This window comes from Asterias rubens, chromosome 10 (assembly GCF_902459465.1).
Source record: "Asterias rubens chromosome 10, eAstRub1.3, whole genome shotgun sequence".
Taxonomy (NCBI): Eukaryota; Metazoa; Echinodermata; class Asteroidea; order Forcipulatida; family Asteriidae; genus Asterias; species Asterias rubens.
The window spans coordinates 4,672,360-4,686,960 of record NC_047071.1 but is presented as its reverse complement, the minus strand read 5'-3'; the positions used below and the strand labels follow the sequence as shown (position 1 = coordinate 4,686,960).

At 37.2% G+C, this 14,601-nt stretch overlaps 1 protein-coding gene across 2 annotated transcripts in view; it reads right to left on the bottom strand.

Moving 5' to 3' along the window:
* Positions 1-14,557, bottom strand: part of LOC117296030 (protein FAM219A-like) — a 53,691-nt gene extending 39,134 nt beyond the window's left edge. The window contains exons 1-2 of one of the 2 annotated variants that reach the window (XM_033778879.1): positions 14,409-14,557; positions 12,933-13,047 (exon numbers count right to left, since the gene is read on the bottom strand). In XM_033778879.1, coding sequence (XP_033634770.1) covers positions 12,933-13,047; positions 14,409-14,465 — 172 coding nt within the window. In that variant the 5' untranslated portion in view covers positions 14,466-14,557. Of the gene's footprint in view, positions 1-12,932; positions 13,048-13,757; positions 14,313-14,408 lie in introns of those variants that run through there. The other variant, XM_033778878.1, reaches the window with a different exon arrangement.
* Positions 14,558-14,601: the final 44 nt, after the last annotated feature.

The following is a 14,601-nucleotide window of genomic DNA, read 5'->3' as shown; positions in this document are numbered from 1 at the left end:
CTACATCAAACCTTATGGTTTCCCAAAAAAGTGAATACTGTTAGCTTTCAACTGCAGTGAACAATTTTGACTAGCAATTTTGCATATTTTGCTATAAAAATAGTTTTATGCATGCTGAATGCGAAAATTTAAAGTACCAAATGATGATTTGGGGTAGCAACTTATATAATTTGTGAACTATTTTGCTATGCTATACAAGGGAAATCAGTCACTGCACTTTAAACAAAAACGATAGCTACAAGAACGTGGGTATAGGCTTACTTTGGATCATGGGTAAAATACATTACTCAGTAAAAACACATTTCTTAAACAAATTGCGTGAAACCTCTATCCCATGACTCTATATTACTGGTATAATAGCGTACAATTTAATATTCCCTTCAGCTAAACACAACACACCATACTGCAATTAAACTACACTAGAGGTTTCCTGATCAGAGTAGAGTGTATTGCCCTGCACTAAGGGGAAATAACCTACAGGTCTCAGCCAATCAATCACTGTCACACAGACTTGGACATTGCCCCATATTGAAGAAAAGGGGAAAGAAATTAACTCTGACAAGTTCAAGAAAACATCACAAATACTTGTTCTGGAACAGGTAGGTAGGAAATTAAGCTGTGTAGTTTAAAGATGGATAATTGATCGAGGAAAGTAATGAATATTAATTTATTCAAACTTAGCCGAAGAGTTTTTACATGGACCTTTTAAGACATTTATGGAGTAAGTATTAACTTACATGAAAGGTCCCACAGCCAGTCAAATTGAGGCGCAGGAATGGACAAACAGTTAACAGACACGTTCAAGCACTTAAGATGTAATTGGCTTTTCAGTGCAAATAAAAAGGATACAAACACACTAGTGTATTGCACTTTTAATCTATTTTGATGGCACATAAAATAATGCCATAATCACTTTCCTGGGTTAAATTGGGTTTGATTTCTAACACTGAAAGTGTTTATCGTCCTTGGTGTTTGAATAGTTTGCATTCTAGCATAGATTTTGTATATAGTGTATGCACTGATTCATGGCTTACCATCGACTTGCACGCAATAATTTAGAGTGACAATCGTACGTGCTGCTACTTCGAATGCATAGAATGTACACATACTGTAGTAAGTACGTGCATGTTGCAAGTTTTATGAAGTTGAGCTCCATGAACAAAAATCAAACTCTGAGTAACCTGGGGTCGATTTCACAAAGAATTTCACTTAGGATAAGAGATATCAAAAATGTACAGCTAGCCCTAAGTTAGGACTAGTAACTCGAGATAAGACTAGTCCTAACTCTTTGTGAAATCCACCACTGGTTTATTGAATGAACTTACTGTTCAGTAATTATTGTCTCCCACCTTGTAAAAAAAATAAAAAAATGAGTAAGCACACCAATAAACATACGCACTGTCAAACTGAGAACAATTGAACACAGCGCCCCCGTTTGAAAGTTATGCATATCAGTTCCCGAAAGTAAAAACTCAATTTGAGATAACAATTATTTGAAATAACCTTTTCAAGTGATTTCTTAACTCAAACCAGGTGGAATGTACGTTTTGTTACCATACCAACCAAGTTAAATTGTCCAAAAAACTTTCCTGTAGCAATCGCGGTGCAGAATGTGCTCTTTAAAAAAAGAAAAAAAATCAGCGTTAACACGCTCAAAAATTAGCGGTTTAAAAATGTATAAAGTCACTCTCCAAGTTCCTGTATGAAAATGAGTCCCTGAAAGCCCTTTTCCCCCCTTATGCAATTAATGTACAGGTGAAGAATACACTAAAGCTAATGCATGTCCTTAAGCAGAGCTTGTGTCTCTAGTACAGACAAGTCATCCCATCTAAGACGCATACATCTCTTCCTCTTCCCACATCCATTTTTCATGGGCTGTATTTACGCCTTGCAGCAATAAATCCCAGACGTCAACCAAGGAATGAGGAGGCCTTATTGATTTTTCCTCGTCTTCTTTGAGTACCTACATCTGCAGTCTTACGTCCTGTATGGAAGACGAGAACATACAAATCAAGGGGTGATGTTTCCCCCCCCCCTCCCCTCTCCCCGACGAACCTTTTCTTAAGATGACAAAAAACTCAAAGTAGGTTGCCACTTCCAATCGTTGGAGATGAATAGATAGAATCATCGACAAGTAAGAAAATCGACGGTAGATGTTGCAACCCCTCGATTTCTACTCTCGAGTTGACATCAAAAGCCCGGATTTTCGCTACTTGTAAGAAATTAAAGGTTAAACCAATTGAGGCCTCAACCTTATATTGATGTTAGGAGACTTTTGTACCCAGTCTTGTTTTGTAGGAAAGGCCGGGTAAGGAATTGAATCTTTCTGCTAATATTCATTCTGACGAATAACATGATTGGGATAATTGTGAATTTATGCAGATTGTCCGGTCACGCATGGTTTGTCACGATGAAACTTTTTAGTGAGTTAGGTTTAATTCAAAGTTAATCAACTTGGGTAGTGTATTACTCATGCAGAGTGATGACGCATTGTATTAAATAAAGTGCAGACCCAAGTGCCTATTTCATAATTCTATCGAAGTTTCTGACACATGAATAAAGAAAACTGTTAATGGTTAAGTTACAAATGTGTGGCAAAGATGTTGTGATAATAGACAGTCAGTATTTCATCATGCCATCACGTGGAGTTTTATGCTTTTTAGCATTCATCTAGGCCTAAATAAGCAATTTTTTTGTAAAGCACCCATTCACAATTGACAACACTTTTAGGTTAAACATGTATATTTGAACATCAAAACATGCTTCTAGCGTCTGACCCTAAAAGCAAAATTTACAACCATGTACAGCAAGTAGGCAGTACTATTTCAAATACTCCCAAAGTGTTTGTAAACAATCAGAGTTGTTTTTCCACTGCCGTTCTTCGGCTCTAGCTGACGCACTTCCCTGCCAGCAGTGGAAATATTTCATAATAAATTAGTGATCGTGAGAGTGGAATTACACGTCTGCAAGACAAGATCTAATTGTTTTGATCGGTGCGAAACGCGGCCATCACTCGACCGACAGTCTACGAGTGTCAAAACAACCCTTATCCTTCCATGACATCACAGACGGGAAAGGAGTAAACGAAAACACAACGCAAGACGAAAGGAGCGTCCTTTAAACATTATGATACCCATTTCTCATCTGCTCCATGTACCCTGAGGCGAGCAAGATGGGAAGAGAGAGGAGGGGGGGGGGGAGTCATAATGTATTGATTTCTAAGATTAGGAATGAACGTCACCATCAGAGATCCACCAACACACAAGACGAGAAAATTACATTTGGACGAAAGCTGAAGGTACAACACTGACACTGTGTTCCGTATATTTTATACGTGAGGACTCATACATTTAACTGATTTTCAGATTCAGTCATGAAACAAATCTTGTGTATCAATGTCAGAAACTTAACGAAACTAGGCTAAACACTAACTCTTTCGTGGGAGGGAGTTCAATAATGGGAGGAAATCAGGTCGTTTTTACTATATCACTGAATGAAGATTCCTGAATGTGTTAAATTAAGAACCACATTTCACTTCTACTGTCTGCTTCCTAAATTTCATCTGTGCGTCTTCCCTAAGCTCCATCCCTAAGTCAGTAAATACATCCAAAACGGTTTCAAACCGTGCATTGTTGCATTGTTTGTATATTATTTTATAAATTTTTTTCGAATGCAAGTGTACCCTCAACTAAGCGAAATAATTATTTTGGTAAGTTCTTCATGAAGAAAACATTTTAGATGAAAATAACTCAGGGGAGATGAATGTGAGAATTTATATTCCTCTTAAAACAGTCTAAATTGTAGGATGGAGGGAACACATGCACCGGGCAAGGAGCTCATACATGTAAGAGATACAGTACATGTATGTGGAACGTACATTTAATATGAATAACTGAATACATCTGTAAATGTGTTAAATTGTACTGTCTGTATCCTAAAGTTCATCAGTTATTGGTAGAAATTATTTGAAACCATTTTGTAAGTGTTGACCGTCCTGTACTTTTAACAGGGTTGGTGGGGGGGGGGATATCCATTTAAAATTGTGCATTTAATTCCCCCAAGAGGTTAAGGGTTGGGTAAAGATGTCAACTTGAAACTCCTTGGATATAGTTGGCCCCCCTACGTACGTCATAAGTTGCCTGAGAGAATCTCACAGCTTACTCAAGACTAATTCCTCGTCATCCATCAAGGAGAAAACAGACTTCTGAATGTCCAGGTAATTACCTCCGAGACTGCAACCCTGATGCTCAGCTTGGTTAAAGCTTCTGGATTGAGTGGAAACGCAAACTCAAAGCTAGAGCGTTGTGATTATATATTATTATTATACTAAGAGGATTGAAAGAGGCTGATGCGGAAGGGAATTCTGACTGAGTTAAGTTGCTCATTATTGCGTGATTTAATTAGGGTACGGTGTTCGGTTTGTTATAATCAAGGGATAGAATAAGCATCAAGGTGAAATACATTAAATGTCGGTGAACCAATCAAAATGTAAATCTGGGTGGAGTGAGAATCTCCACAGGTTTGTCCTTAAAGGTAGGATTACAGATTGGAAATAACCCTGACCTTAAATACCATAACATCTATAATTGCTGTGGGTGCATGGGTTATTTAGAGGCCTGCTTTAACCAAAGAATGAACCCAAAACAAATGGACAATAAAGTTGCCCTTTTCTACAAAAAAAATCTTCATCCAGAACCCAACAATCCTTCCACTAAGAACCTTTTATAATGTCTTACTTCAGGCCTGGAATTTTATCTTTAAACATGTTGAAAGGGCAAGGCCATTTTGATTTTTGCAAAGGGCACTTCCATTAGAAAATCAAAGTCAATGGGAAACTTTTGAAGGGGCATGAAGGCCACGACCAGGGGCAACGGAGGCCATGGCCTCCGCAGCCTTCATGTAATTCCAGGCCTGAAAAGGTGTGATCGGAAATATCTATTAAGCTTCAATTCTCAACGACGGGATGAGAAGACGACCATCGGTAATCATGATCATCATCGTCATCAATCTTTTTCCGGCCTTGGCGTTGAGACTTTTGAGACCACTTGGAGCCTGGGTATAATAACCGTGCCTACAGAAGCCGGTAACGGATCAATCAAAGAAAGAAAAAAACAAAGGAATGGAATTTCACAATGAGGACCGATTCCTGAGGGTACTATCAAAGGTTAGACTTAAAGTCTCATTTCGATCTTGATTTCACACAATTACCGCAAGGCTTCTCCAGACCAATTTATTCCTGTCAATGATTTTAAAGAATGATGTGTGAATTATACAGGAATGCAAGAATGTTTTATTGGCCTCACATTTCAAGGATAGTGTGGAGTATTTCATATAAGAATGTTAAAGGAATGTTCAAAAATTAAGTGCCAATTAAAGAGTAAAGCAGAAAATGTCAAATCTTAATGTGGAATCCATTCATGTTACATTGACGATTGTATAAGTGGGTGAGGTTTTGTGAATGACACTTAAATGACGTCCCTCATTAGCAACTGCCTCCTCAAGACAATGAGATGAACTAGGCTAATGAACGTGTTGTTAATTGAAGCCAACTTGTCTGATGGGGTTTTGAAAGACTACAAGTACATTTACACGTTGATTTACACCAAAGTAGTAAGTTCCTAAAATAAAGTGCTACCTTAAAGAGTCAGTTTTCAATAGATGACCTTCATCAAATTTCATAACGCAGCTTCTAAAGCAAATGATCAAATGGTGCATAATATAAATAATAATAGTTACAACATTTATAGAGCGCTTAAATACACGTATGTTTCTAAGCGCTATAACCAGGCTCATCAGATTGACAAAACAGATGGGTTTTAAGGAACTATTTAAGCATCCAATGAAGGTGCTGCTTGAATGCGGGTGGGTAGCATGCTCCAAGTATTAGAGCTATGACTGAAAAAAGCATGATCGTCATAGCATGTCATGGTGCGGGATCCCAGTGAAATGGTGTTTTTGCTGATAGCCTTATTCCAATAAGCATAATTTTGTTGTTCTAGCTTTTGTAAGCAGCTGTACAATGTATGTAACTGGAACCTGGTTGGCTTCCAGAACTACACTGAATATGAGATCAAGTATCAACAACTTTTATTACAAGTTTGTAGTTTTTGGCATTATTACACTGTCAACAATATTATTGCCTCAAACCACCTTCTTATGGATGCAATTTAGATCAAATTCCTAAGAGAAATGCAGACTAAACCAATAGACCTAATCCGTTGTTTTGTAACAGTAGAATGGTAACCGTATCCGCTGGTGGGTCATTTTGCTCCATGACCACTGCCCTTCGCCAGGATCACGTGTCCATCCCTCACACTATCCCTCGATCCTCACACTACCATCTCTACACATCTCTACCTCAATCTAATGTAATATAATGTGTGACACGCAGGCATCCACACTCACACCGACCCTACTCTCCACTATTTCTTAGTAATTTCCTTTAAAGATTCATGCTTGAAGACGCCTGGCCATTTCACAGCCAGGATCCGCGGGGAGCGAGTATCAATTACAGCGCCTTCAGATCACTCAAGCGGAGGGCTCTCGTTCCAGGCTTCCCAAAACTTGGCACTCGCTTGTAATTAGATGGTCCCATGCGGGTACCAGCTTATGGTGAGGGTCAAATGATTCTCTGTTACAACTCCAGGCGAACCCTTCTAGCCCTTTCTGAACTTCAAACTGAAAATGTGACCAACTAAGATGTCATCATTTAAAGGGAAACTTGAGTTTGCTGAGGACTTCGTTTGATGTCGTCTCCAAAACCATCACTTGGAAAATTTTGCATTTATGCAACTACCTGACTACAGAACACAAAGAAGGGGCGTACAAGCAAATCTGATCCAATAGTATCCAAGACAAAGTTCTAACTTTCACATCATGACTCTAGTGATCAACTTGAAAAAGCATTCTGGAGGACCATGAATCATTAACAGTGGATGATCAGAGCATACTGATCGAAACGTTCTTTTCAGAACCACTCCAACTCATTTAGAGATTATCATTACATTGTGTTACCTCAAACCTTACTACATTTTCTTTTTCACCATGCAAAGTTTCAAATCCTACTTTGTGGATATTTTACCAAATAAAACTCCTAGTGCAGAGTCACATTGGTGCAGATTGAGAAACAGTGTTTGAATTACATTAAGAAACAAGTCCTTACCATTAGCAGTTTGACATTGACCGCGATGTGGAAATCCGTCGTGTGAAATCATTAATTGAATTTCAACTGGAAAGGGGCATTCGGCATCCATTAAATATTTTAAAAAAAATTCACTTCACTGTACATCATGTGAAATAAAATGTACAGTAATAAATTGAGTGGTATCATCAATAGACCCAAAGAGCCAGCCAATAGGTGATATTTTGAGGAGGCAACAGAAGCAATTGCCCCTATGCTCATTGTCACTGCCTTGGTGCCCTTTGAACTGATCCACTAAGGCATGGGTCCTAACACACAGGAGTTCCTATCAGAATTATTCTAGGTAATATTGACACAATTTATTAAGACCAGAATGCTTTACTGCAATCAGTCGAACGATCAGATAGTAAGTATTGTTTATTAATTGATTTATAGTAGCTTTGATTCTGTTTAAGTTCTTTATGGACTGCTCGGACCTTTGTGTATCTGTACAGGATTTTCAGCCCAGTATTAAAACCAACGTGTTCTATGATAAGCAGGAACCTTAAATTTATTCACATGAACAACCACTCAGTGTTATAATCCTTTAGAGATCATTTGTTTCTACACATAATCATCATCTTGCGCCCCGACATGCCAATTGTTTTTTATATTTTTGAGTAAATTTTTTCTCAGGAAGAATGTCTGGAAAAAAAAACAATAGAAGAAACATTGTCATGGTTTTTTTTTAAGTGGAAGCTATATCAACATGGGAATCATTTGGAAATGTTGTTTCAGGGCATGACCGTTACTTTTGACAGTTTGGTTGAGTGGAAGGTGGTCAAATCCTGCGACCATTTCCAGCTCAGCAATGAGCATTTTGGTACAAGTGGCTTGTAGCAATGAGCATTTTGGTACAAGTGGCTTGTAGCAATGAGCATTTTGGTACAAGTGGCTTGTAGCAATGAGCATTTTGGTACAAGTGGCTTGTAGCAATGAGCATTTTGGTACAAGTGGCTTGTAGCAATGAGCATTTTGGTACAAGTGGCTAGTAGCAATGAGCATTTTGGTACAAGTGGCTAGTAGCAATGAGCATTTTGGTACAAGTGGCTTGTAGCAATAAGCATTTTGGTACAAGTGGCTTGTGGCCACCATGGTCTCTTGTTGATATAAAAGAAGGTCAGTGCTGTACAACAATTTGAAAGATTTCCATTAAAACAATTGTTTACCTCATCACTTGGACTTGAAATCAATTAATATTAGTCAATTTTAATACTATATTATCAATTTTAATATTTGAAAATGAGGGTACCACATATAGCACCTCCGATCTCTCCCCCGTCCGAACCCATGAGATGTACATCAAATACAATAACGTCTTCACAGTATTCACTCTTGATCCAGGTCTTCAGTTTAAAGGAAGCCACTCCTTCCATTGAAATTGTTGGCCCTAAGAAATTGTTATCGATCGCAATGTCTTCTTCTTTCTCTCTGTGAAAATTGCTTTGCCTCTGCAATTCCAGGTATGTGATGAATCAAATTATCTATGAATTGAGTTAAAACAAAATCAACTTCCTAGACAGAAATTCTACATAATGTACAGTACCTTGATTGCAATTAACACAAGGCAGACCCGATATAGTTCATTTTCAATGGAGGCACCAGAGAAAATGAAAGCCTTGATGCTTCTGAAACGTCAGCTAGTAATGTTAAATTCCCTGATGGAAGTGCTATGCCCTTTCGTAAGGTAAAACTACCCAGCCCTTAAAAGACCAAAGTACCTGTCTAATCTGATTCAAGTACATCACATAACACTGCATCTGAAATAATTTATTTTGAAGTGAACAATGTGCTTTTAATGTGCAAGTAACAGAAGTGTTAGTATTTTTACCATGGTCGTGTATTAAATGTAGTGTGGTCGCACTGTTGGAAAGGATTGGTCGGGGTCATGGGTGGCTGGTCATGGGTGGCTACACGGGGGTCGGAGGACTGGGTTTTTTTTCCCAAGCCTGTTGGTGTTTTGATGTTCTTATGTGACCGGTTTTGGCTGGTGCATTTTTTTTTAGTGACAGGTCTTTTGTATTTTGTTGCTTTGTATTTCTAACTTAACTTACTTTGTAATTTTTAATAGTTTTGATATTGATTGTGTATACTTGTAATTGGCCAGTGGATGTCGAGTTTCTATGTTTTTTAGAAGGACCTTCCTGTCCTGATTGAGGATAAAACATAAATTATAAAAAGGGCAGCAAAAAGGATTTATTCACACTATCAGTGTATTGAACCTGTACTATGTCTCTAACCTCTAACTCTAAGCACTCTAATAAATAAAGTGCACATTATTTTTTATCTTATTTATTTCAATACCTGCCATGTTCATTTCACACAGCATCGACTACACCACATTGTATGAAGTGCTACTGAAAGCATGTAAGAACTGTCAATGTGTTAGGGGCCTCGTTCTTTGTAATATCTACACACTGTGTAGGGTTGACCTTCAGGCTTTAATTATTCTCAGCGGCGCCAAGACCATTCAGTAACACATGCAGTATTATATCAATCATTCTTTACAATCATTCTTTACAATCGTATAGTGCAATTGTACACCACACAATATGGATTAAAATCATAGTGAAAAAATGATATGTTGTTGCACAAGGGTACTAGCCTACTAAGCTTGGGCGATATCACGATTTTATCGAATATCGCGATATTAATTTGGAAACGATTTCGATATCGGATGGATTGGGTTTTAATCGAAATATCGATATATCGCGATAATCGCGATATATCGCGATATATCGCGATATATCGCGATATCGATTAAATATCGCGATGTATTTGCTAGCTGAGACATCTTGCACCCCATGGAATTGGAGTAAAACCAGAAGAATAGGTTATTAGAACACCTCTCTTATGCTAGGACTGTCTCTTCTACCAGTTTCACTTGGAGTTTGAAGACTGATGATGTCAAATTTGATTAATCGCGATTATATCGAATACCGCGATATAATGTCGGCGATATATCGTGAATAAAATAAATCGATATCGCCCAAGCTTAGGTACTACAAGTACAAGTCTATTTTAGTTCAATGTCCCAACCCAAATATTTAACTACTGCACCCCTGACCCTGCCCATGTACTGGGACAGCCCTATGGGTGATTATACGTGTAGGGCCTATTTTAGGTACAGATTTAAAGGGAAGGTACACTATTGGTAATTGTCAAAGACCAGTGTTCTAACTTGGTGTATCTCAACATGTGCATAAAATAACAAACCTGTGTAAATTTGAGCTCAATTGGAGTTGGGAGAAAATGATGAAAGAAAAAACACCCCTGTTGGACGAATTGTGTGCTTTCAGATAGGAATAAAAGACTTCTAGACTCGAAGTCTTTTTTTATTTTAGTGAAAAATTACCTCTACTTCAAAATCTATGCTACTTCAGAGGGAGTTGTTTCACACAATGTTTTATACTATCAACAGCTCTACAATGGTCACTACCGTCAGTTTTTAAGTTAATATTTGTTTTGAGTAATTACCAAACGTGTACCTTCCCTTTAACACAAATTTGGGAAGCTATGAAATTTCTAACTTCGCTTCTTCGTTTGGATATTGCATCAAGTAAAATTAATACCAGGGTTTTAGCCAGGATTTTTTTTTAAATAGTGTTGAAATTTGCTGGAAATTTAGAAACAAATGGTTCACTTACAATACATTTCTAAATGACAGATAGATCAGGGTGTCGACATTTAAAACACCCAGACACTCCTCTGGCTAACACTAAGCTTACAACATCTGATCAGCACTCAAATTAAAATCCCTACCGTTGAGTATCGGATGTCAGTAATATCATTACACAGTCGTAGCCAATGAAAAATATCAGAGGAAAATTATTGATGTATTCAACATTTTTTGCTTTGCAAAAGCCACAAATTGTGTGGGTGGCGAAATGAGATGGTGAATTGGGAGTTCCATACAAAGCTCGAGTTTCATACACGAGGGCATCTCAAGGTCACAATGCATTGCTGACATTGTTCATGTACAAATCATTATTGAGTAGATGAGTCAAATTACTCCTGTAAATCATAGTTACACTGTACATCAGGGCTGAGAGTCATTGCTGACAAAAAGGTCTGAAACTATGTTTCAAATTTACGGTATTTTGAAATTATAATGTTTGTCATTTCCACCTTTTTTGTAGCCCCTTCTAAGTACTATAGATGTAGATCTTAGTGCAGTGAGTTGTTTATAATTGTGTGAAAAACAGCTTATCCTCTTCACCAGTCAAACTTTTAAGTTTAAAAAATGTCTGAATTCAGATGTCAAAAGAGAGTATTCAGGCTGAGAGTAATTGCTGACAAAAAAGTCGGAAACTACGATCTAAATTTAAGGAGGTTTGTTGAAATGATGGCATTTCCACCTATTGGTAGCCCCTGGAGTTATAGATTTCCCAGAGATTTTAACCACAGTGTCTCAGCACTATAGCAATAGTGTAGCGCACAGTGAGTTGTTTATAATTGTGTGAAAAATAACGGTCTCTTCACCAGGTCGACTTAAAGCCATTGGACACTTTCGGTAAACAGTATTGCCCAAAGGCCCATACTTCGTGTATCACAACTTATATATAAAATAACAAACCTGTGAAAATTTAGGCTCAATTGGTCATCGGAGTCGGGAGAAAATAACGGGAAAACCTACCCTTGTTTCCGCACGTTTCGTCGTGTCATGACATGTGTTTACTATAAATCCGTTTATTCTCATTGTCGAGAGTTTATAATTGTTTCAATGTTTTCTCAAAAAGTAAAGCATTTCATTGAATAATATTTCAAGAGAAGTCTTTTACCTTTACCTTCTATAAACCCTATAAGTTATTTGTAAATTTGTGAACTTTTATTTTTTTTTCTGTTCCGAAAGTGTATAATGGCTTTAAAATGTCCGAATTCAGATATTGTACATGAATAGTCTGAAGCATCCCTGACATGTACGTATGGTATATAGTTTAACAGACAAGACATTTAAGATATATATCTTAAGATTCAAGTCTCATATGAAAGATGTGACTAATCCGTTTGAGGCAAGGGTACAGCAATATCATGTAACTAACACGTCTTCCTGAGGCTGGGCCGTACACTAAAAACATGTACAACTAGCTTGAGGTGAGGTTAGTAAGATTTTGCATCAAATTACATTCATGTATGGCTTCCTTTATTTGTGCAGGAAAGGAGATGAAATATGTAATATGTTTAGAACAGATGGGAAGGTGAACCCAATCAATTAGTACAAAAAAGCACTTACCATTGTATCATTTCAAATAGTACAAGTTTTTCAACCAATCCCCAGTTGGACCTTTTTCTTAAATTAAACTGGTTATTCTTTAAAAGAGACCAATTAAAAAATAATTGTGTAAACATGCAATTTGTTTAATTACATTTCTGTATAATAATTTTTTTTTTAAGGCATTGTAATATTTTTATTTCACTTACTTTTTTAAAACTATTTTAATTAGTTATGTTTGTCCCGCCTGAAATTATGCAAATTTAAACAACGAATCATAAAAATTTAAAAATAAAATTCCAACAGCCTGATATTATAAAATATTTTACTAGTTCAAGGGCAAAGTTCTTCTTTCATTCAAGTAAGCTTGAATTAAGGAGAATGAAAAGTACAAGAATTAAATTTATATTTCCACTGCCCGGGCGGGAAGGGAAAAGGAGGGGGTGGTGGTAATATTATCCCTTGAGCTTCAGGATTACTCCAATCTTCAAGACCCCTAATCCTCCACCCTCAGTCTCCCAAAAGACATCTTGAACTTACCCATTTTGATTTGTAGAGGAGATGGTCTCCTGTAGGTCTTCAGACCATTAGGGATTTTGTGTCCATTGATATCTCGCTCCAAGATTGCACCATTAGTTTGATTCTTTATATGAACCTGCAAGATAAAACAACTTATCTGAGTGAAATGCAACAAAAATTATGCTAAATACTTCAGAATTATACAAGTTTCTTGAAAATGTGCAAAATGGGTGTCCCTTACACTGCACACTATCACAATCTTAAGAATTTCATTACCTTTTTTGCAAAATAAAATTATATAAATTCCTTTAAAAATTTTTGAAGTTGTTTAACAGGCTGCTTTTTGAAATACATCATTATTATAAATCAGATGGCAACAATTTCATCACAACAAGCTTTCACTTTTGGAGAAAACAAAAAATGACAAATACAATATTTTTTGACCCCAAAAATGTAGGTGTTATGTGGTATAAGTTATGCCAACTATTATTGGGCTGTCGTTTCGACCTACATGTGTCCCATATGTTAAAAGCCTACAAACACAAGGTGGAACTATATTTAAAAAATACAGAAAGACTCTGCTAGCGCTGCTAGTGCTACACTAGGGTCATAACATCAGGCTGTTGACTACTTTTTAAAATAATATTTCACTCTCACAAACTTGGCCTTACAGCTTGAGCAAGATAGTCTTTTCATTTTCTCAATTTGTTTTGGCATTTCACACACTAAAAAATCATAGGGTGAGAATTCAGAATGAAGTTCAATTTTGAAAAATTTACAATCTTGACAACTCATCTACTAAATATTTCAATAAATAATAATACAAATTTATCAAAGACAACCTACCACTGAACACGTGCAGACAGGGGAGCTGCGGATTTTGGAGTTTTTCATCAAGGCTTTAGCTTGTTCCGCAAACATTGTCAGATATATGTGTACAAACTATTTCTGGAAACTGTCTTTAACTGATGCTCAATGACAAATGTCCGAAAACTTAAGATTTCCTGGCAATTATTATCATCAACGGTTTTTATGAAAACCTGTAATTTAAAAGTAAACCTCAAAGCATAACTCTATTTTGAACAAAAAACCTCTGCTGACACTATGAAACAGATTTCTGTAGTAAACGCTGTCATCACACACACAGTCATCACTCGTCATCGGATCCCTCGTCATCTAATCTATTTTATAAAGAGCAATATATTGACATAAATCCCAAGCATCCGATCACGACAAGTTCAAGATGGACCTGCTGAGTTGACGTAACAAGACACTGTGACATCACCTCCCTCCATGGTGACATGAAGAACAGTGGCTTCAAGTTTAGATGGTATTAGATCGACACGCATGTCATGGCCATTGGCAATGAGCATGTTCAGAGACTGGCAGTGACTTGGCCGGGGATGTTCAATGTTGACATATCAACTCCGCCGGAGTCGGACTCATGCCAAAAAAGTAATTGGTCAAACATTGTATTGGTTAAATAATTACACTAACCTTCACGTTGTCGTTTATACAAGTAGAATAACCACTGTCTGTTTCTTCCTCATCCATTTTCTTTCACAAAATATGGCATAAGGGGGCAGTAAACCTTGGTTCATCTCAGCTTTTTCGTGCCGTGTTCTGCCATCTGTTGTTTTGTGGATCTCCGGATTGTGAAATTTACAACCGCCCTCTGTCGTCAAATTTT